The sequence below is a fragment of the Lissotriton vulgaris genome, chromosome 8, assembly GCF_964263255.1.
Source record: "Lissotriton vulgaris chromosome 8, aLisVul1.2, whole genome shotgun sequence".
Lineage (NCBI taxonomy): Eukaryota > Metazoa > Chordata > Amphibia > Caudata > Salamandridae > Lissotriton > Lissotriton vulgaris.
In genome coordinates this window covers 1,428,428,064-1,428,452,384 of record NC_141696.1, presented here as the reverse complement: position 1 = coordinate 1,428,452,384, position 24,321 = coordinate 1,428,428,064, and the positions used below count along the sequence as shown (strand labels likewise).

The 24,321-nt window shown below is 47.0% G+C and overlaps 1 protein-coding gene across 1 annotated transcript in view; it reads right to left on the bottom strand.

Moving 5' to 3' along the window:
* Positions 1-24,321, bottom strand: part of LOC147698870 (uncharacterized) — a 352,061-nt gene that overhangs the window by 175,214 nt on the left and 152,526 nt on the right. The window contains exons 10-11 of the mRNA XM_086935488.1: positions 8,279-8,335; positions 101-244 (exon numbers count right to left, since the gene is read on the bottom strand). Coding sequence (XP_086791614.1) covers positions 101-244; positions 8,279-8,335 — 201 coding nt within the window. The remainder of the gene's footprint in view (positions 1-100; positions 245-8,278; positions 8,336-24,321) is intronic.

The window sequence follows — 24,321 nt, the reverse complement described above, 5'->3', positions numbered from 1 at the left end:
GGTGAATCTCTTGGATACCGTCACAATATCTGCATTTGGTAACGTGTTGTAACAAAAGTCTAAGAAGCAGTGGTCATATGACCTGACATTAAGTTATTACCGTGAGCCTTGGAGTAGTAGCACCAGATCACATTGGGGATGCTTGAGTCGAAGCAGCAGCCTTTGGAGAGGCACTCCTTTTCTGAGATACCGCCATGGCCACAATCTGTCCGCTCTTTAGGTCCAAGGGCACATTGTTGTTTATCTATTTAGTGCAGAGAAAACATAGCATGTGTCAGCATCATTAGGAGCACATCAACAGCCAGTAGTGATACCTGATGTAAGTTAGTATCAATTTCGCTTTACACCAAAATACCTGTTATAAACATGGCGTTCTCATGTTGTCGCAAGAAGAAGGGTACAAAAGGCACAAATGCATAGGATAATGATTGCAAGTGGAGTGACACCAGGAAGTTGATTTAGTAGCATCCGTGAAGCTGAAAATTGAACGTCTTTCTTCTATTTTTATAAACTTTATACACAGGACAGAAAAATATGCAACAAAACAGTTGTGTTAAAAATTGCTCATTGATGTGTAATTTCTTATGGAAACCTTAGAGCTTATATATAGTATTTTCACTTAGGGACTGATTTACAAAGATATTTTCCATATTTCAGCCTTTCATAAACAGGCATAGAAAAGCAATCCTTAGATTGGCATGAGTCAGGGAAAAACTGTTGTAATAATCACCTTGGCATGGCACATCCCTGTTGTTTCAAGACCCAATTAAGGCCATATTCAATCCCTGAGGCACTTTTTTCCTATTGATTGTCTGACCCCTTCTCCCCAACTCTCCCTAGTGAAATCGTTGACACCGTTCTTTTGGAAAGAGTGGTTCTCTCTTCCCGTGCTTGTTTGAAAATCTCCATTTTTGCCCAAAGACCTCAAACCTGGATACCCCGCTGGATGCATTGCGTGGAGAACGGTGTTTTACCCTCGAGTTTCCTGAGGAATTGCCGAAAACGCCGAGAAAAGCCCCCGAGAGCAACACCGAGTAGAAGAAGTATAAACCGTTCCCAGGCTCGGAATTCGACAGGTAGCAAGTGTCCGTGCTAGAGGGAAGTGCTGGTGCGCTTCCTTCGTGTAATTTTTGGAGATTTGCAGCGTTTGGTTACCTGCGCTAGAGAGGTGCTTTTCTTTGGCAGTTTGCCTCGGCGCTGAGGACCGCGTCTGGAGCCGAGGTCGGCATTCAGCATTTGTATTGTTTGTTTGAAACTGCCGCTCATGCTGTGACTCTAATTGGCAGCGGTGGATGTCCTTTCTGTTGGTCTTTTGTGTTCTCGAGCTGCAATTGGAGCGCACTGGTGGTGTGTTCTGGACATTCGGAATCCAGTGCTGCGAGGCCAGGAATACTGAAGGACCTTTTCTGAATAGCCTGCAAGCTGCAGGGCTCCCTTTTAGTGTGAATGCAAATCAAACCCTATTGACTGCAAGTGTGTGAATAGTGACACGGGGTGCCGCTTGCTTATTTGGGCTAAGGGCGGGCTGGTCTGCGCCCGTTGTAGCCCAAAGGAGGAGGCTGGGCTGGGCCACCCCCCGAACTTTCTCAGTACTGTTTCTGCCGAGGTGCTCGAGGAAAATACTCCATAGTGCGGCGGAGAGTCACCCCACAGTGCGGCGGTGAGCCGCAACCTGCCACACAGCGACACAGTGAGACCCTCGGGAGGCAGAGGTCTGGTTTGAATGACCAGCTGGGATAGCCGCCTGCTAGAGAACACACCAACAGACCCAGGTACGTGGCCACACGACAAAGCTACCCCTGCAGGAAAGCATTTGCTGCCCTCCGCGAAATTGACTAAAGAACATTACTAACCAGCTGTTAATTAACTGGATGTAGCCTACAAACACCTAACTGATCAATTTATCTCCAATGAAATTGTAATCTGAAGTGGCCCACACCCACTGTCACTCACCTACCAAACAATCCAAACAAATAAATTGCCACGGGGAAATAGACTTATAGACTTATTCTCTCTGATTCACACGCAGTGGTGAAAAAGAGTTCAAGCCAAGACCCCCCGGAGCAATGAGATCCGGTAAAGAAAGAAAGTACACCGCCCCCAAGCGAAGGAAGTCCAAACAACTAGACGCAGCTGGGGCTCAGGGCCACGTCAAGCACCCCCTAAAACCTCAGAAACTTAAGAGCCTAACTCTACGGGACTATTTCAGAAAGTCCCCGCTTAAACCCGCAGAACTAATACAACAATCAGAGCAATACCTGCAAGCCTTGGAGGCAACTACCTTTACAACCACCGACCTCCTCGGGTTTGACCTTAAAGCATCTCCGAAAAATTGGGTATTCAACACCATGCCAGCAAAAGAGCCGCCAGATGTTTATTTTTTCGGATCCACCTGTACCAACCAAAACAGGGAAATCACCCAAACAGATTCTCTTACCCCAGAGAAACCCTCCACCCCTCTGGCAGACGACAACGGGACTGCCACTCCACCGCAATCAAAGCTGGAAGATATAATGCATTCAACAGAAGCCTCTCCCCTGTTGCTACAACTTCCACATTTTCCGATTAAGCCACTCACGGGCTCCCTACAGCAAAGAACTATGGCCCAAATCCACGGGCCACCGCAATTTAACGGTAGCTGCCAACCCCCAAACTCGCTAACTCCACCAATAACAAAAACATTAACAGAACCAACAGACGCAAGTCCATTACACAAGCTATCTTCACCCTCCGGCCAAACAAGAACTCTATGCCAAGGCAAATCAGCACAGAAGGCAGCAAAGGATCAACCCACGCCGAATTTGTCATTTCTCTTTAAAACCACCTCAAATTCCTCAAACCCGAGTCTCACTCTAGATGACAAACCGAACACAGAAGAGGACACTATGACCAGCGCTTGGCCCCAACTATTGCAGACCCTCCAACAAATTCTGACCGCTCTTAACTATCATTCAATAAAATTAGAGGTCCAAGTGGATTTACTAAACACCTTGGCACTCTTTACGTCAGGGATTGACGGCAAACTAGATCAATTGAATTCATTAATCTTAAGAGCGCATGCATCCGCAAACCTTGCACAACCAACGTGCTGCTGCTCTCCAATTATCAACTCCCTTTCCCTGCTCCCAGACTGCCTCTCCACAGTCATCCGGGAAGTAAAGCAGTTGAGGGGGGGTAACGTGTCAGCCACATTGCAACCTGCTAAACATCAAGAACAAGACAAACCACAGAAGGCGTGTGGAAACAAGAACACAAAAACAAAGGAAGAAGAAGCGGATACTAAAAGACCCACTAACCACCTTCCATCGACGAATGATCATTCCCATAGCGCTCTAATAAATCCAACCTCGACGGTTGAAAACTGCACTTTTCCACCACCAACCGGGCCTATAAACCAGTATGTCAAATCTGAGGACGGACGAAACAACAGTCTTGATTCTTCGCCCGTTCCTTCAGTTCTGGTTTCTCCCAGGCCGATTCACCCGTGCAGCAAAAGAGAGCGCAAACGTCAACGAAAAGCAAGGAATAAACTCAGGCCTAACTCCAACTTGGCCCATCAGAACCTCTTTCCTATCTTCTCGATAGCCGAAAATAAAAAATCCTCTCCAGACCCCAACACAGAGGTACCGACAACAAACCCAACAACAACCTTGAATGGTCCAACTGTGGACTTACCCATTCAACAACCGGCGAGGAGCCCTCAGAGCCTAAGTACATCAACAATTGCCCCGGCAACGAAAACAGAGGGCAGTGACCCTGCAACAAGCACAAGGGTGAGTCCAGTAAGGTCAAGCACAAGGGTGCGTCCAATCAGGTCAAGCAACACTGGGCAAGAGACAGCGGCAGGAAAATCTCAGCCTTTAATGGATCTCTGCCCTTCTGAGAACGAAAAAACAACGGCAAAACTGAGTCTTACTAAAACCATTTGCAATGACATAGCTGCCCGGATCAGACATACTTCACAATCAAAACAGGTTCCCTTCCAACCACCACAGATGCCATACCAAAACAGATTTGATGCAACAATCAAAAAACTGATCCCCAATCAAACAACTGCACCTGAGCCGCGAAGTGTAAACCAATCGTGTCATCGGATTTTATTAGCCCCCGAGTACAAATCTAAGGGGCGGCACGACATTCTCAATAGATCAAATCTGCTGAAATTAGCGGAAGGCATACCGGGGCTTGTGGGACTGGATACGAACAACATTGAATCCATTGAATTTCTTCCCCCACGAGGAAACCAACCCTCTGAGGTCACTGTTGTTACTTTCACGCAGGCAGGCTGGGCAGGAGCCTTCCTCGAACACAAGGCCACACTGCGGAATTGGGGGATTAGAGTGCACCCTTACTCAACGCCAGGGTACCCAATCACACTGCTATCAGGAGTAAATACATCCAACAAGCCGGCCTGCACCAAAAATTCAGAGGATGGGAGGCCGTTTTCTGTTCTAAAAAACGCCTCAGGGCCAGATACAGAACTTAAATGCCCTGAAAAAGCGGCGACAAACAACAAACTAGATCACGCCTGGGGATGGCTGCCAGCAGTGCTGGCCACCAAAAGCAGAAACTGACCACCTTTGACAGGCCCACCAGCAAAAACACACAAGGCACTAAAACCACTCCCTCCGCCAGGGGTACAACAGCACAGTGAGGCCAGTGGCAAGGGGGAACCACTTTTCTCACTGTGCTCATGGAACATCTGCGGTCTACACCATAAAATCCAAAATGAAGACACTGTGTCTTTCCTGGGGGAACACGTGGCAATTGCCCTGCAGGAAACCTGGGAGCTAGAGGGTCGCCCCATTGAAGGATTCATTGAATATCGGAAGCAGGCACAGAGGGACAGCCGTTTCGGCCACCCTAAAGGCGGGCTTTCCTTATACATATCCAACGACCTAAAAGGTGAATTGAGTCAACTTAACCTGAAAGAAGACTGGCTACTGGGGGTCAAAATCAAATTACGGAACAGACAGCGATTGCTCCTACTCATAAATGTGTATATCAATCCTAACACCCGCACAAAAAAAGACCACCTAGCCAGATTTTGCGAAACAATGATCGATATAGCCACAGAATATCCCAACTCGGACCGCATCATCACTGGAGATTTTAACACAAACCTTTTCCAGGGGAACACAGCAGACTCAGACGGACCCAATCTGACCAGCATTATAGAGGACCTCCCCCATTCTAAACCCCCCATGCAAACTTCCAATACACTGGGCGAGACCACCATGTTGAGACTTTACAACGCAGGGTATCTGGTGGTGAATGGAAGATCAGCAAGCGATTCCCCCCCAAACTGGACCTGGTCAAATGGAAGAACAAAATCCTACCTGGATTTCGCTATTTGCAACTCGGAATTCCTGTCCAACCTGGCCAGCTTTTCCGTCCTGCCAAGATCTGAGATCGACCACAGACCATTGGTCGTTTCCTTTGCCGCAAATTTAGTCCTTCATAAAAAGGCACCATTTACATACAAAGGAATACATTCCGACAACCTAAAACGCCTGAAATGGAGTGAGTCTAACGGACAGTGCATCCTAAAAACAAGCAAGGATTTTATCACGTGTGCTCTTGACCAAAAGGCCTCTCCAACAGCAACTTGGTCGCAGCTATGTACACATCTGATCAGACTATATCCAGCGACAAGGCAGGGCCCAAAACAAACACCACCAGTAGGAGCAACAGCACTCCCCATGATAAAAACACTAAAGAGAACGAGAAACAACGCACTGAGGTCGTTCCTAAAATCTCCAGAGAACAGCAGCCTCTTCGACACATATCGTCAAGCCCAAAAGGCATTTAGGAGGGCAGTTACCCAAGAGAGAAAGGATCAGGAAGCTCGATTCTGGGTTAAACTGGTATGGGAAAGCAAACACCAAAATTCAAAGTCATTTTGGTCACTCATCAACAATATCGATCGGAACACAACATCCTTCGGATCAGCGAACATCCAGGAAGCAGACTGGATCCTGTACCTAACAGAGCATTTCCAGGCACAAGACAATCCCGATTGCCCTGGACTAACACGGGTCTCTGACACTGGCACAGGTACAACACTGAATCCTCCACTCGATCAAATGCAGGGGCCCTCCTCACTCGAGGTACTGTCAGAAGAAAGAGTAGTCAATGCTCTGACCAAAGGGAGACAAGATGGAGCACCAGGCCCGAACGGCCTGCCGCAGAGGCTATTCAAGTCTGATATCCCTTTCTGGTCCAAAGTGCTATTACATCTTTTTAACTACTCCCTGAACCACCAAACCATCCCGGATTCCTGGAGAGGTGCTATTATCCATCCCATCTATAAAGCCGGTCCACGAGACAACCCAAACAACTATAGATTAATTGCCCTGTTGGACATAGAAGCAAAACACTTTGCAGGTCTCATCCTGGAGGATCTTAGACAATGGGCAAAGGAAAAAAATCTGATTCCTTTCAATCAGACAGGATTTGTTGCCAAATCAGGAACATTGACGAACCTACTGGCTACCTTCACCATCATCGACAAAGCCCTCACAAATTCCAGGTCGCTTTTCTGCTGCTTTGTCGACTTCAAAGCAGCTTTTGACAGGGTGCCTAGGGCAGCGCTGTGGCAAAAACTGAAGCAGTGGGGAATCCCAGACAACATCTTGAATCCCATTATTCTGCTGTACTCCAATACATGGGTCCGAGTGAAGCTAGGGTCTGGCGCGCATCTCTCCCGGAAAATCTGGACCTCTCGTGGTATCAAACAAGGATGCGTGCTGGCTCCCCTCCTCTTCAATCTATTCATAGCGGATCTATCAAGCACGCTAGAGGAAGTAATCAGTCATCCACCAAAAGTAGGAGGCACGGCACTATGCAATCTTTTATATGCCGACGACTTGGCACTGTTCAGTCTCACCAGAGTGGGGCTACAGAGACTTCTGGATGCCTTAATGCAATACACGGTCATCAACCAACTAGAAATAAACATGAAAAAAACTATGGTTGTCCCGTTTGGAAAAAAACGCTACAGCGGTGGAGGCTGGACAATAAACAAAAAAAGCATCTCAATCGGCAAATCGTACAAATACCTAGGGGTCCATTTGGACTCCAGGGGCAGTTTCACCAAACAGAGTACTGTGATTGCAGCCAAGGCAACAGTGTTAATGATATCCCTGGCTAAGCTATCGAGGAGACTCTCAGGTCCCACGGTTTTGCCCTTACTGGAAGTGCTTAGAGCAAAGATCGGCCCCACACTTTCATACGGTATAGAGATCTTCAAGGGAAAAATGAACAAGTCTCTAAACAATCTAACAACCAAACTATACAAAAAACTGCTCCACCTGCCGAGTTCCTCCTCGCCGGCACAGGTCAGACTAGAGCTGGGCTTAACTAACTATGAATCCTCTGATGTTGGCTCATATCTTAATCTGATCCACAAATTAAGGAAGACAGAAGCTGGCACCTTGGAATTCTTGGTCTGGAATGAAATCAGTGTGAGCAATCCAGGAGGAACATATGGCCGCCTCCTAAATGATTACATCCAACAAACATCTGCTGCGGAACTCTGGGCCCTCAACCCAAGCCAGACTGCCTTCAAAACTACAATCAAAAAAGCTATAAGACTGAAATCCCTGATCATGGACAAAGCTCTCCTTGCGAAACGCAGCCATGCTTGGGCAGTAGCCAACTCCTATAAACGACTTTATCCGGCCAATTATCTTTCGATAACATTCTCTTATCATCTAAAGCGATGTCTGATCGCCCTAAGACTTGGAGATTGGCGCTTCCTACAAAATCTCCCTGTATGGCGCCAAAAAAGGGCTGATCAAACGTGCAGAGGGTGCGGGTCAGCTAATGAAACCTTTTTGCACGTGCTCTGTATATGCCCCTTCTTCATGTCCCAACGCAGACGCCTACTCAGGCCGGAATGGAACAGGTTGGGAGTTCGGACTTGCAGACATGCCATTACTGCTGCTCTGTCCTTAGAGAACACTGTCTTAAACATAAAATTGGCTAAATTCGTTCAGTACGCCTACAGGCTTTTAGAAAAATTGGACCACTGTGCAGAATAATGTCCACCTAATCCCACCGGCATTGTCTGGGAGTGCTAACCTTTAAATTGACATGCTGCAGTAAGCACTGATAAGAAAGCCACATTGTATTCTATTTTTATTTTCTTTCATCTTTTAATCTTTTTTAAGCTGTAAGATTGTATTAATGTGCCGGTAGAAACTTTTAAAGATATGTTTTATATATCTAAATAAAGATGTTATACCCTCATGTGGATACCCTATAAGCTCCTTGCCTGAATGCTCTTGTTCTCTTCCTCTGTGAGCTGTCTCATGTGCTGAAATTGTTGTTCCTGAGAGAGAAAAGGCAGAAAGAGAAGTTTTAACAGACCTTTTAAGGATTCCATACCAAGCTAACTGAAAATGAAACAAAGACTAAGAAAAGTGCAATAGCTGACATTTGTTCATTGCTTTGTGTTCAATTAACATTTAGAATTTTATATTTTACTGTTCAGTACTGAGTATTGAGAAAGAGACTCAGTGATTCAGAGCATTTCAAGCAAGGAGATTCTCTACTAGACCAGAGCGGTAAATTCCGTTCCGCTCGCGGAATTTGAGGTATTTGGGTAATTTTGCGTTCCGCGGAGAACGCGAAACTGCCCAAAATTCTGCATTCTGTGACTTCGCGAACTTTTTTGCATGTTCGCGTTCTCAAATGCGTGTTCGCAAGACATTTCCCCCGAGCACTTAAACAGCGATTGAGAACAGTAAAAAAGCATCACGAACATGCAATTCCACGTGTTCGTGGAATTTCTGCGTGTTTGCCGAGATTTTCTACTGTTTCACGGAGATTAGCATAACGCGATTACGCAAATTCCGCCCATGCCTAATCTTTAATACAATAAACAAATATTTCAAATTTATCTAAGTCCTTTATTAATTGTGTCTCAAATGTTCTTGCCCTATAAACTGTGCTTACAAAGATTTTATAAGGCATTATAGAGATAATAATAGATTATGTTCTGAGCATCAGGTTCTACTACTTATGTTCTGTGTAGCCATCATAGAATTTCTGGTCTGTATGATTCTCGTTAGACTGAACTTTTTTAGTGGTTTTGACCTTCCAGTCGTAATCCTTTATTTTTTTGGTATGGTCCTGACGGTTGTGTATTTAAATGTGCTCATTAATTTGTGAGCTGGCTATCAATACATTTGTCACCTTGCTTCTTACCCCTCACTATGACCAACAAGGTCCATTGGAGGACCAATACTACTGAGGGTATTTCAGGATCAGATTAGTGTGACAAAACCTAATTATTGTTACACAAAAATGTGTTTGGGTCTAGAATAAAAACATCTGCTGCACCACAAGATTTTTCTTGGACTGATAGAACAGTGCCATCTGCAATTACGACAAATGACACCTTGACATGGTTGACCTATGTTTATCCCTAAAAAGTAGGGCCCAAAGTATTTCTATATTTTTGATCCAAAGGGTTCAAGAGGGTGTTTTTTAAAAATCTCACGAGATATGATAGAACAGCCTATTTGTTTTTCTTGATGGCTCAAAATGGACCAGGGCCTAATTATGAACGTGGAGCCTACAGTTAGACTCAACTAGGCTTTAATGCTCTCAGGCAGCATCCAGAAATGGCAGCATTTTGATGATGCTTGGTTTGTGCACAAACGTTGTTAGTGCGTCCCTGCAGTTGGGCACACCTTTGGGTTCGTCACAAAAGGACAGACTCCGTTGTACTTTTCATTTGTATGAAAAGCGTTATTTTCGCTTCTTTGATCTTGTGTGATGAATATTATACATTAGAGCGTATACCAATGATGTTATTTTCACCAACAGAGCTCCTTGAGAAAGGGCCAATGCCCGAAATGCATCGGAGCGTTTTCGTTTTTCACTACAAATGTGCACTGTTATCAACTAAATAAGGATATGAAATAAAATATTCGCCCAATGAAAACGCAATACAAATGAATTTGTTGAACTTATAATAACAATAAATAATCAAAGTACAACGGAGTCTGTCCTTTTGTGACGAACCCAAAGGTGTGCCCAACCGCAGGGACGCACTATCAACGTTTGTGCGCAAACCAAGCATCATTCATTGAGCGTACTCGGACGGTAACGCTACCTGGTGGAGCACCCAATCTTTCACCAACTTCAAAAAACTCAGTAGAACTTTTCAGTAAACTCATCGCTGTGCACCAAGCCATCTCTTTGTTCTTAAACATTTTGATGATGCCATCAAACTTTCTCTAGCAGTCACATAAGACTAGAAATACCCATAACCCCCGCACTCCCCCATACCGTGGGGAAGTATCTACCCCAAGACCAATACCCCAGGCATCCCAATAACTTAGCCAACCAGGTCGTAGTTGTTGTGGTGGTTGTTGGCCGCAGTTTTATTGGGATCATAAATCATATCTGGGTCATATACATGTCAACATAATATCCCATAAATTATATCTGGGTCATAAACATGTCATACAACATATCTGGGTCATAAATCATACATGCCATCGCCGTGGTCATAAATCATATCTGGGTCATAAATCATACATGTCATCATTTTCATAAATCATATCTGGGTCATAAATCATAGATGTCATCATCATTGTCATAAATCATATCTGGGTCATAAATCATACATGTCGTTTTCATTGTCATAAATCATATCTGGGTCATAAACATGTGGATCATTATATTGTGCAGATCAATATCCTGGTACATTCAGTTCGTAGATGGCACGCCTACCAAACCAGTTCTTTCGTTGATCCTTGGTAGTCCTCATTGTCGTGTTACCTCTGGGACCACCATTTGGCTGGTCACCCACGCCCTTTGCGTGTAGGGAGGGGTAGCTTCTCCAAGGAGTTAGGCCCAACTTGCTACCTTTTTGTGCCCTGTCGTCCGGCCGGGTCTGGGCCGCGAGCGCCGTCTCTGTTCGCTACTCCCCTCCTTGGCCCGGCCACCTCACCCTGCCGTGCGGCATCCCAAAATGAGTGGCCTACTTCTACACACCGCCCTGTTGGTGTGTCTCCTTAGCCATCCGTTGTAACAATTTCCGCCGATGCTTGTGTTGCTGTCCAGCACTGCGACAACTGCTGGTTCCTAGGTGTGGGTGGGTGGGTCCAAAAATTCAGGTGCGCCGCTTCCCCCGCTCCACGAAAATTAGGAGCTATCTGGGGGAAGCGGTGGCTTATATCCCCCCCATTTGCTCGCCCGTTCCGTGCAGCTGGTCCCCCATTGGGGAGTTTGTACCATGCCGTACCCCCTATTGGCTGGGGGTTCCTTGGTGCCAAAAGGATGCTCCCTTGTGAGGTGTTAAGCCTTCCTGCCGCTTCTGGGCGCCCAGAACCGGTTCCTCCACTGGGGCTCGGCGTGGGTTAAGGCACCGGCCCTTGAGCCTCCCCCCCCCTTCGGGGGGGTGCCGCGGCCTCTGCAATAACTCCCGCACTCCCCCATACCGTGGGGAAGTATCTACCCCAAGACAAATACCCCAGGCATCCCAATAACTTAGCCAACCAGGTCGTAGTTGTTGTGGTGGTTGTTGGCTGCAGTTTTATTGGGATCAGAAATCATATCTGGGTCATATACATGTCAACATAATATCCCATAAATTATATCTGGGTCATAAACATGTCATACAACATATCTGGGTCATAAATCATACATGCCATCGCCGTGGTCATAAATCATATCTGGGTCATAAATCATACATGTCATCATTTTCATAAATCATATCTGGGTCATAAATCATAGATGTCATCATCATTGTCATAAATCATATCTGGGTCATAAATCATACATGTCGTTTTCATTGTCATAAATCATATCTGGGTCATAAACATGTCGATCATCATATTGTGCAGATCAATATCGTGGTACATTCAGTTCGTAGATGGCACGCCTACCAAACCAGTTCTTTCGTTGATCCTTGGTAGTCCTCATTGTCGTGTTACCTCTGGGACCACCATTTGGCTGGTCACCCATGCCCTTTGCGTGTAGGGAGGGGTAGCTTCTCCAAGGAGTTAGGCCCAACTCGCTACCTTTTTGTGCCCTGCCGTCCGGCCGGGTCTGGGCCGCGAGCGCCGTCTCCGTTCGTTACTCTCCTCCTTGGCCCGGCCACCTCACCCTGCCGTGCGGCATCCCAAAATGAGTGGCCTACTTCTACACACCGCCCTGTTGGTGTGTCTCCTTAGCCATCCGTTGTAACAATTTCCGCCACGCCGCAGGGAGGCGCACGTCTTCCTGCGGCTCCCCCCAGCTCCCGTGATTATTGTGGCTTTCATGCGCAATTGGGTCACCGGACAGCACCTCACTGACTCTCATCCTTCCTTCCGCCAGCTACACTCGGTCGTGGCCGAGAGGTTCTGGGCGACCAGGGCAACCCAAGATGAAAACCGCCATAAATATACTGAGCCGGCCATGTGTACTTGTGCGCGGCTGTGCTTTTTTCCTTTATTTGTGAGGCCGGCCCCCTTTCCCACGCCCAGGTGGGCACAGGATCTGCGCTCGGGGCCACTCGCACCCAGCGCAACAATCATTCCCTTCGGCCCGGGAGACTTAGTGATTAGCCCAGCATCACTGGGTGCTTGATACTCCTTGACGAAGCTGGCCTGTGGTTTATGGTGTGCTCAACCTGCCCACTGTCTGGACTCCTTCCTGTGGCCTTATTAGGCAGCGCCATGTGGGGCAAAGTAACTGCCCAGGTGGGGATGGGCACCCTGCTGCTGGCAGGCTTTTGTGCCTGGATCTAGTGGCCACGCGTATTCCTGTAGCCATTGCTGTGATATGTGTTTGGCTCCCCAGTCGCCCTTTCAAGACCGAGTAGTTTTGAAATTGCTGAGAGTCGGTTACCACTGTGTTTGACTGGATTCAGTTGTGTGTACATACACCGATAAATATATTTGTACATCCTATTTCCTTGTGGTATTCAATGGCAACACGTGCCAGGCAGCCCTCTGCCTTTCCCTCCACGTGTAGAGCCTGGCAAAGTGGGCAATGGCGGACAAGTGCGCCTGTGCCCAAAACCGTGTTTACACAGTCACGCCGCAAGCATCTCCACTACCAGGGTGGGCTTGGGATATTCCTCCTGCCTTTTCCAATGCCTTATACTCAACAGACATCCTATTGGCATGCAGCGCTTCCAGGTCTGTAGGGTCTGAGTTTTTATTTTATTATTATTAGTTTTCTTTTATTTTTTATATGACGTAAACTTCCCTTGGCCATGGGGACTATGTGATCTGCCCAGACTCACAGGATGCTTGAGCCTCCCCGTCGAGGCTGGAACGTGGTCTGAGTCTATCTGGTGTTCGCGGGACTGTGCCTTCGTGTGAAAAACGCTTACCTTCGGAGCGCGGTTGCTAGCTCATTCCCCTTTTTACTGCTCCCCTTCTGACTGGCATGCGCGGGATTTCGCCTCCCACTGAAACATTTGCTGTCTATTGCCGGGGTCATGGGTGCCGGCCCTGATGGATACTTGCTTTGCCTGCTATTAGTTTCTTTGGCCTTGGCTCCCCAGGTGCCCAGGACAGGGGCACAGTGCCCCGCGGGGTGGCCCTTCATCTCTGCACCCTCTCTGCTACCTAGCTGAACACGCTGCCCGCATGATGGCACCATTAATAATCCCAGGTATCCCGAAAGGCGATTCTGCGTGTCATTTTACGCCTCCATTACACAAACGGTTGTGGCACGAGACGCGGATTTTCCGGGCGTCCAAAGCCTAGTTATTGTCCATCGTGATGGCATATCCCTGCAGAGGGGGGGCCTCCTAACTGCACACCCCGGGCTCCCCTTCCGGGAGCTTTGGCTCGCTGTAGCGCAAACCCCTCCTATAATACTGTTATCAATTCCGGCGCTTCGACGCTGGTAAACACGTACGCATGTGTTTAATCGTAACATAGTGTGCCCCCAGGTAAAGAGACCCTCTCCTAACAGCCGCCCGCGTGATGCCACCTCTGGAGATGCCTCGGGCATTCCATGAGCTCTCCGCTTGGCCCCCGGGGGCAACGTACGTGCGGTTTGGCCAATCCCCAGCATGTTGATTACTGTTGGCATAGGGTACAGCATTGATCAGGGGCACAAATTTGGACCTGAGGCTGGGGCTCATCTTTTCCGTTCTCATGCGGATGAAAAGCAAGCTGGCTCGTCCGGGATTTGAACCCGGGACCTCTCGCTGAAGGGGTGAGGGATCCCAGTGAAACGGTTAATCGACACTGCATGCAATGTAGAAAACTGATACTTTTCAGCCGCTTCATAAGGAAAGCCATCTCTCGCATATTGTCAAAATCATCAGAGACTTACTGACATTGCACGAAATTGTGCGGCTCTGAAGAACCGTTTCTTCAGGTGACTGCATCAAATGTTAGGCCTGGTGGTCCCCAAGACCGGTTGGGTTTAGTAAATAGAGTCCGTGCACTCGTGGTGGGGGCAACTCAGTTGTATTGATGCAATTCTGAAAGAGTTGAATTTCGGCACTTGCATATACATAGAGGAAATACCCTCTGTACATCTGAGAAGCTGTGTCCGCCATAATAAACTTTATATCCACGGTTTCACATCAAGTATTCAAATGTTATATTATATATATGTCTATATAATGTATTTACTTGTAAGAATGTTCAGCTAGCCTTTTTCACTCATTGGCCCGTTGTGTCGTTCACATTTTTCTTCTGCCCACTTCCGTTTACAGCATGAGTAAGCGGGTCAGCCCACTTTTGCCATTGGCAAATTTTACTGTGACTGTCGACATTCTGGTCTTTCACAAAGAGCACATCACACACATAGCAGTTAACCACCGCCACCATGACAAAGTGTGCTTTGAGAAGCTAAAAAGAATATTATTTATTTTGGTCCCTTTTTTTTTTTTTTTTATATCGGCGAAAGCCTGGCACCTCTTCAGAATTAAAGTTTAATAAAACAGGCATTGACAAAGTGTAAAGGATAGCAGCTAATGCTAATCCTATTGGCTTTGACAGTATTGGTTTCTTCATTGACGCTTCTCCCTCTTTAACCTATTCCCTTTTTCCTTTAACAAAGGTGGAATTAGAAAAAGGACTGGGCAAGCCTTGAAATATATTTAGAAAGCGATATTTCTCTGTGTAGAAATGTTTCAGAAACACTGCATGCTGGCATCAATTTTCTAGCGTTTCTGATTGTAATGCAGATACCCAGGAAGAGGAGTTGGGATTAGAAGCCAGCATCATTCTTTCCTTGGGGGGAGGGGTAGAATTTACCAATAAAATGGCTTAGCCCCCGTCACCCCCCCTCCCCTCCCCCCCCCCCCCCCCCCCCCCGCTGAGGTGGCTTCTCGACCCCCACCTCTGTGCGCCGACCGCAGCAACGTACCCTTCTCCTCATAAACTTAAACCGGGCATAATTCACTTTTGGAAACTCGCGCACGCTCGGGAGCCATTGTTTTTTAACCCTATGCTTCTCATTTGGCCGATCTGTGTGATCCTGGGCACATTGCTATTTCCAAGCGCGCAAGCTGCCGTATCTGTCGGGCCGCACTCAGGCCTCGTGTTAAGCTGCAGAATGCTATCTACATTACCACGTGCCGACTGCAAAGCACACAAGGAACCTTCCTCGCTTATGAGAGGACATTGTCCAGAAGTTCCCCTTCTAACAAAGTCATCTGTTATCAGAAAGATTCGCCCCTTTGTGGGATCCGCCGCCCGGCACATTACACTTCGAGCTCTGCATTTATGTCAGCAACTTTGCGCTTGGCAAGGAAAACCGGGGCTACCTTCTGGGACACTACGCACATGTCGCATTCGGCCTGCATATTGTGCGCCGTCAAGCGAGGCATTTTTTTTTTTGACTACTTCTTTCTGTCAGCGACTTATTCCCGCCCCACTGTAGCGCACGTTTACCCTCTCCTTGCTACTTTACCTCATTGCTACAGCTGTCCTGGTCCGCTTGGTTGTCGCCGAAGCCGAGGTTTTCTACTCATCGGTGTCTGGGGAGCTGGGAGGAGTCACTCTGCTCTTCATCGTCGTCTCCTCCGTCGCGCTGCCCACCTCGGAAACTGGATGGCCCGTGCGAGTTTTCTTCCATCGTCGCTGCCGCGCTGCCCTCCGCGAGGTTCAAGGATACGTTCCTTTTTGGTAGGCAGGGGGAGATTAACTGCCCAGACTGATCACCAGATGTTGAGCCGCAGCCGAGGATCGAACCTGGTTCCGGGCTCTAAAGTCGGTAGCTCTCGCCGTACGGCTCCGTCCTCTCCCCCCCTGCAGGCCAACTCCAGCGATACCAGGCAGCTTCTATTCCGTGCTCACTTGGCGCCTCACCCGGACCTGGATAGACTGCCGGGCCTCAATCAAAGGCTGCGCTTCAGGGGCCATGTTTACATATGCGCTGTGCGGGCCCCCCCAAGATTATCTACTTGGTCCACAAACCTCCTGCTTGCGTGTGGAGAGCTCCTCCGCCCCCCGCCCGGGGCCGTTCAGTGGGTTCTAGCCACCCGTCCCCTTACTACTGCCACCGGAGCAAGAGGGGCATTGCATCATATTTTTGCTGCAGGCACAGGCAGCGTCTCGAGGGCTCCACTTGGACAATTGTTGAGCGGGCCGTAAGCGGGCGCACCTCCCTCGCTTTTGTACTGTTCTTGGCCCCAACCAGACTGGCAGGGCTTCACCTCTTCGCTAGACGGATAGTAAAACGATTGGTTTCCTTAGGCAAGAAATTTGGGCTTTTCTTCAGTCTCCCTCGGAACAGCTTCGGCTCGTACTACCAAATGTTCGGTCTTCCAAAAATTCAGGTGCGCCGCTTCCCCCGCTCCACGAAAATTAGGAGCTATCTGGGGGAAGCGGTGGCTTATATCCCCCCCATTTGCTCGCCCGTTCCGTGCAGCTGGTCCCCCATTAGGGGGTTTGTACCATGCCGTACCCCCTATTGGCTGGGGGTTCCTTGGTGCCAAAAGGATGCTCCCTTGTGAGGTGTTAAGCCTTCCTGCCGCTTCTGGGCGCCCAGAACCGGTTCCTCCACTGGGGCTCGGCGGGGGTTAAGGCGCCGGCCCTTGAGCCTCCCCCCCCTTTGGGGGGCGGGGTGCGGCGGCCTCTGCAAATCTTTTGAACACAACATTTTTCATGATACAGTCTTACTTCAATAGCATTCTCTAGAAGAAAACCACATTGACAAGGATAATGATTGATTCATCTACCATCCAATCCTGAATCTATTCAACAATAGTTTTTTTTTAAAACAAGAACCAGGAATTGAGATGTAAAATGAATTTAGTTGGAAGGGTAGCATCTTTCATAAAAATCTGTGTAATCTCTGACCATCTAGAAAGTAGCAGGAACTTTTGCATGTCTTGGAATAAAAAGGCACCTCAGTGGTGCATGAGCATTCCCCTGTAAAGATCAACCAAATGGAGCCAAATGAAACCAAATTCAAGACAGCCCACAACTAATACCACCAACTCCAGAAAAAGATGAAAAGTAGTGTCTTGTCCGGTTGCATTGAAGCAGGCGCTTCAACATCGTTGCACAGTTCTCCAGCCCCTCAGCCACCAAAAATGTCATCACCTCTTCACAGGAACTCTGTGACACCCTGGCAGACTACTTCCACCAAAAGATCTCCACCATCTACAGAAACTTCAAACACCAAGCCACCGACATCCTCAACCATCTTGCTGCCATGAATGAGGAAAACTACGACCACCTGCTCACCACCTGTGACCAGCTCACTAAGCAAGACACCACAGACATTTTGAGATCTGTCCACTCAGGAGGAACCATGGAACCCTGCCCCCACCACATCTTCAAAACTCAGAAGTAAGATGATCAGCAGCAAGCTCAACGCCATATTTAACACATCCATCACCACAGTTGCCGTCCCCAAAGAAATGAAACACACAGAAGTCACCCCTACTCAAGAAACTATCTGCCGACCCCAAAAAACTCAAGAACTACTTCACCATCTCTCTGCTGCCTTTTCCAACCAAAGTCCAGGAGGAGGATATCAACCACCAACTCACAGAACATCTGAAGAACAACAATCTTCTGGACACTTCCCAATCTGGATTCCGCACCAACCACAGCACCAAAACTGCCCTGATTAAAATCATAGGCAACATCAGATTCCACCCTGACCAAGGGAAAATGGCAGCCCTGATCCTCCTTGACCTCACCAAAGCATTCAGCACAGTATCACACCACACCCTGATCCAAAGGCTTCACAATACCAGAATCCAAGGAGACGTCCTTAAGTGGATCACCTCCTTCCTCACAGAAGGAAGCCAGAGAATCCGCCTTCCTCCCTTCAACTTGGAATCAAAAAACACCATCTGCAGAATCCCTCAAAGTTTGACCCTCAGCTTTACACTGTCAAACACCTACATGACTTCCCTGGCTAAAGTTGTCACATCGCATGGACTAAACATCTTATCCTATGATGATCCTATCCAGCTCATCCTCTCGCTATCAGAAGACCCTCTGACACATTAACCAACTTCTGCAGGTGCATGAAGAGCATCGCCGACTGGAGAAGAAACAACTGGCTAAAATTCAAAACAGATGAGACAGAAGAGCTTATCTTCGGGCTTAGACCCCCTTACGGACACAGAAGGCATGGGTTTTTCCATCAAACTCAGTCAATCCCTCTCCTTCTCAGGCGGTCTGATCTACCGCCCTCCCGGTAATGCCTCCAAATTTCTTGATTCCCTCAGCAACGCTCTAGGACACTTCCTACTTCGCTATCCACACTTTACTCTTCTTGGAGATTTCAACCTGCACCTTGAGTCCTCTACTGACTCACATACCAATAACTTCCTTCAAACACTTGAAATTTTCCATTTTCAACAAAGTGTCAACTTTCCCACCCATTTACTCAGACACACTCTTGATGGTGTCTGCACTAATTTTCCCTTTCTCTCTACCCTTCCCCCTCTCCCTCAGATATGGACTGATCACAGCCTGATCCCATTCCACATTTCAATCAGCCGCCCTCGTACTACCAATAAATCCAATCCTCATCGTGATAACTCGGTCAATTGGAAAACCGTCCAGGACAACCTTACGCTCAACCCCATCCTGCAACCCCAATCCCCCGTCCCATCTGCCAACATAGAAAGAGATGCGGATATTTTCCACAGTTGGATTACACAAGAAATTAAGAGCCGGAACCCCATTAATCGTCCCGGCAGAACCCAGAAGAAAACAAAAAACAATGCCCCCTGGTTTACCCCTGAATTAGCGACCGCTCACCTACTATGTAGGAAAGCAGAGCGCAAATGGCGCCACACTTATGACAATGATGATCGCCTTGCCTACATCCAACAGAGGAAAAATTACCTCTCTAACATAAAATCGGCCAAGAGGATCTTCTATGTAAAAGCCATCAACGAAGCTAGGCAGAAACAAAAAACTCTGTTCTCTATCGTAAAAACCTTTACTCAGCCTAAGGCCCTCCAACCCGAAATCCCCCCTTCCCAAGACCTATGCGACAAAATCTCAGATTATTTCGATGATAAAATCGCTTCCATCCAGAGGAATTTCCCCCCTCCACTTGCCATTCAAGTGCCCCCTCCTCCGGCTCTTCCTAACTCTCCAGTTGGTAGCCTTAAAAACTTCACCCCTGTCTCCCTGGCTCAAACCAGAGAAGCCATTCTATCGTGCAAATCTGGTTCCCCTTCCGACCCCTGCCCCCCCAAGATTCTCCATCAAATCATAGATGTGATAAACCCCTCCGTTAATGACCTAGTCAACTTGTCCCTTAGCTCCGGATCAGTCCCTCGCATATGGAAGAAGGGTGTTGTCAAACCGCTGATGAAGAAGATTAACAGATCCCCAGTGGACTTGACCAATCTGCGCCCAATCACCCTTCTCCCCGCTCTAGGAAAAATAACTGAACAACTAGTTTACAAAGAGCTCAAAACCTACCTCGAAACCCATTCCATACTTCACACCCAAAAATCTGGCTTCCGCCCCAAACACTCAACGGAAACTGCTCTCATAGAACTAACTGATACAATCAAAACGCTGCAAGACCAGAGGAAAAAAGCTATTCTGATTCTCCTCGACCTCACAGCAGCGTTCGACACCATATCCCACTCTATTCTGATCAAGAGACTGGCGGATATAGGGATCTCAGACACAGCCTTATCATGGATAAGATCATTCCTCAGCGACAGGTCACAAACCTTTTCGATTCTTTGATCTTGTGTGATGAATATTATACATTAGAGCGTATACCAATGATGTTATTTTCACCAACAGAGCTCCTTGAGAAAGGGCCAATGCCCGAAATGCATCGGAGCGTTTTCGTTTTTCACTACAAATGTGCACTGTTATCAACTAAATAAGGATATGAAATAAAATATTCGCCCAATGAAAACGCAATACAAATGAATTTGTTGAACTTATAATAACAATAAATAATCAAAGTACAACGGAGTCTGTCCTTTTGTGACGAACCAAAAGGTGTGCCCAACCGCAGGGACGCACTATCAACGTTTGTGCGCAAACCAAGCATCATTCATTGAGCGTACTCGGACGGTTACGCTACCTGGTGGAGCACCCAATCTTTCACCAACTTCAAAAAACTCAGTAGAACTTTTCAGTAAACTCATCGCTGTGCACCAAGCAATCTCTTTGTTCTTAAACATTTTGATGATGCCATCAAACTTTCTCTAGCAGTCTCATAAGACTAGAAACAGCCAATCTTTTGAACACAACATTTTTCATGATACAGTCTTACTTCAATAGCATTCTCTAGAAGAAACCCACCTTGACAAGGATAATGATTGATTCATCTACCATCCAATCCTGAATCTATTCAACAATAGTTTTTTTTTAAAACAAGAACCAGGAATTGAGATGTAAAATGAATTTAGTTGGAAGGGTAGCATCTTTCATAAAAATCTGTGTAATCTCTGACCATCTAGAAAGTAGCAGGAACTTTTGCATGTCTTGGAATAAAAAGGCACCTCAGTGGTGCATGAGCATTCCCCTGTAAAGATCAACCAAATGGAGCCAAATGAAACCAAATTCAAGACAGCCCACAATTAATACCACCAACTCCAGAAAAAGATGAAAAGTAGTGTCTTGTCCGGTTGCATTGAAGCAGGCGCTTCAACATCGTTGCACAGTTCTCCAGCCCCTCAGCCACCAAAAATGTCATCACCTCTTCACAGGAACTCTGTGACACCCTGGCAGACTACTTCCACCAAAAGATCTCCACCATCTACAGAAACTTCAAACACCAAGCCACCGACATCCTCAACCATCTTGCTGCCATGAATGAGGAAAACTACGACCACCTGCTCACCACCTGTGACCAGCTCACTAAGCAAGACACCACAGACATTTTGAGATCTGTCCACTCAGGAGGAACCATGGAACCCTGCCCCCACCACATCTTCAAAACTCAGAAGTAAGATGATCAGCAGCAAGCTCAACGCCATATTTAACACATCCATCACCACAGTTGCCGTCCCCAAAGAAATGAAACACACAGAAGTCACCCCTACTCAAGAAACTATCTGCCGACCCCAAAAAACTCAAGAACTACTTCACCATCTCTCTGCTGCCTTTTCCAACCAAAGTCCAGGAGGAGGATATCAACCACCAACTCACAGAACATCTGAAGAACAACAATCTTCTGGACACTTCCCAATCTGGATTCCGCACCAACCACAGCACCAAAACTGCCCTGATTAAAATCATAGGCAACATCAGATTCCACCCTGACCAAGGGAAAATGGCAGCCCTGATCCTCCTTGACCTCACCAAAGCATTCAGCACAGTATCACACCACACCCTGATCCAAAGGCTTCACAATACCAGAATCCAAGGAGACGTCCTTAAGTGGATCACCTCCTTCCTCACAGAAGGAAGCCAGAGAATCCGCCTTCCTCCCTTCAACTTGGAATCAAAAAACACCATCTGCAGAATCCCTCAAAGTTTGACCCTCAGCTTTACACTGTCAAACACCTACATGACTTCCCTGGCTAAAGTTGTCACATCGCATGGACTAAACATCTTATCCTATGATGATCCTATCCAGCTCATCCTCTCGCTATCAGAAGACCCTCTGACACATTAACCAACTTCTGCAGGTGCATGAAGAGCATCGCCGACTGGAGAAGAAACAACTGGCTAAAATTCAAAACAGATGAGACAGAAGAGCTTATCTTCGGGCTTAGACCCCCTTACGGACACAGAAGGCATGGGTTTTTCCATCAAACTCAGTCAATCCCTCTCCTTCTCAGGCGGTCTGATCTACCGCCCTCCCGGTAATGCCTCCAAATTTCTTGATTCCCTCAGCAACGCTCTAGGACACTTCCTACTTCGCTATCCACACTTTACTCTTCTTGGAGATTTCAACCTGCACCTTGAGTCCTCTACTGACTCACATACCAATAACTTCCTTCAAACACTTGAAATTTTCCATTTTCAACAAAGTGTCAACTTTCCCACCCATTTACTCGGACACACTCTTGATGGTGTCTGCACTAATTTTCCCTTTCTCTCTACCCTTCCCCCTCTCCCTCAGATATGGACTGATCACAGCCTGATCCCATTCCACATTTCAATCAGCCGCCCTCGTACTACCAATAAATCCAATCCTCATCGTGATAACTCGGTCAATTGGAAAACCGTCCAGGACAACCTTACGCTCAACCCCATCCTGCAACCCCAATCCCCCGTCCCATCTGCCAACATAGAAAGAGATGCGGATATTTTCCACAGTTGGATTACACAAGAAATTAAGAGCCGGAACCCCATTAATCGTCCCGGCAGAACCCAGAAGAAAACAAAAAACAATGCCCCCTGGTTTACCCCTGAATTAGCGACCGCTCACCTACTATGTAGGAAAGCAGAGCGCAAATGGCGCCACACTTATGACAATGATGATCGCCTTGCCTACATCCAACAGAGGAAAAATTACCTCTCTAACATAAAATCGGCCAAGAGGATCTTCTATGTAAAAGCCATCAACGAAGCTAGGCAGAAACAAAAAACTCTGTTCTCTATCGTAAAAACCTTTACTCAGCCTAAGGCCCTCCAACCCGAAATCCCCCCTTCCCAAGACCTATGCGACAAAATCTCAGATTATTTCGATGATAAAATCGCTTCCATCCAGAGGAATTTCCCCCCTCCACTTGCCATTCAAGTGCCCCCTCCTCCGGCTCTTCCTAACTCTCCAGTTGGTAGCCTTAAAAACTTCACCCCTGTCTCCCTGGCTCAAACCAGAGAAGCCATTCTATCGTGCAAATCTGGTTCCCCTTCCGACCCCTGCCCCCCCAAGATTCTCCATCAAATCATAGATGTGATAAACCCCTCCGTTAATGACCTAGTCAACTTGTCCCTTAGCTCCGGATCAGTCCCTCGCATATGGAAGAAGGGTGTTGTCAAACCGCTGATGAAGAAGATTAACAGATCCCCAGTGGACTTGACCAATCTGCGCCCAATCACCCTTCTCCCCGCTCTAGGAAAAATAACTGAACAACTAGTTTACAAAGAGCTCAAAACCTACCTCGAAACCCATTCCATACTTCACACCCAAAAATCTGGCTTCCGCCCCAAACACTCAACGGAAACTGCTCTCATAGAACTAACTGATACAATCAAAACGCTGCAAGACCAGAGGAAAAAAGCTATTCTGATTCTCCTCGACCTCACAGCAGCGTTCGACACCATATCCCACTCTATTCTGATCAAGAGACTGGCGGATATAGGGATCTCAGACACAGCCTTATCATGGATAAGATCATTCCTCAGCGACAGGTCACAAACCTTTTCGATTCTTTGATCTTGTGTGATGAATATTATACATTAGAGCGTATACCAATGATGTTATTTTCACCAACAGAGCTCCTTGAGAAAGGGCCAATGCCCGAAATGCATCGGAGCGTTTTCGTTTTTCACTACAAATGTGCACTGTTATCAACTAAATAAGGATATGAAATAAAATATTCGCCCAATGAAAACGCAATACAAATGAATTTGTTGAACTTATAATAACAATAAATAATCAAAGTACAACGGAGTCTGTCCTTTTGTGACGAACCAAAAGGTGTGCCCAACCGCAGGGACGCACTATCAACGTTTGTGCGCAAACCAAGCATCATTCATTGAGCGTACTCGGACGGTTACGCTACCTGGTGGAGCACCCAATCTTTCACCAACTTCAAAAAACTCAGTAGAACTTTTCAGTAAACTCATCGCTGTGCACCAAGCAATCTCTTTGTTCTTAAACATTTTGATGATGCCATCAAACTTTCTCTAGCAGTCTCATAAGACTAGAAACAGCCAATCTTTTGAACACAACATTTTTCATGATACAGTCTTACTTCAATAGCATTCTCTAGAAGAAACC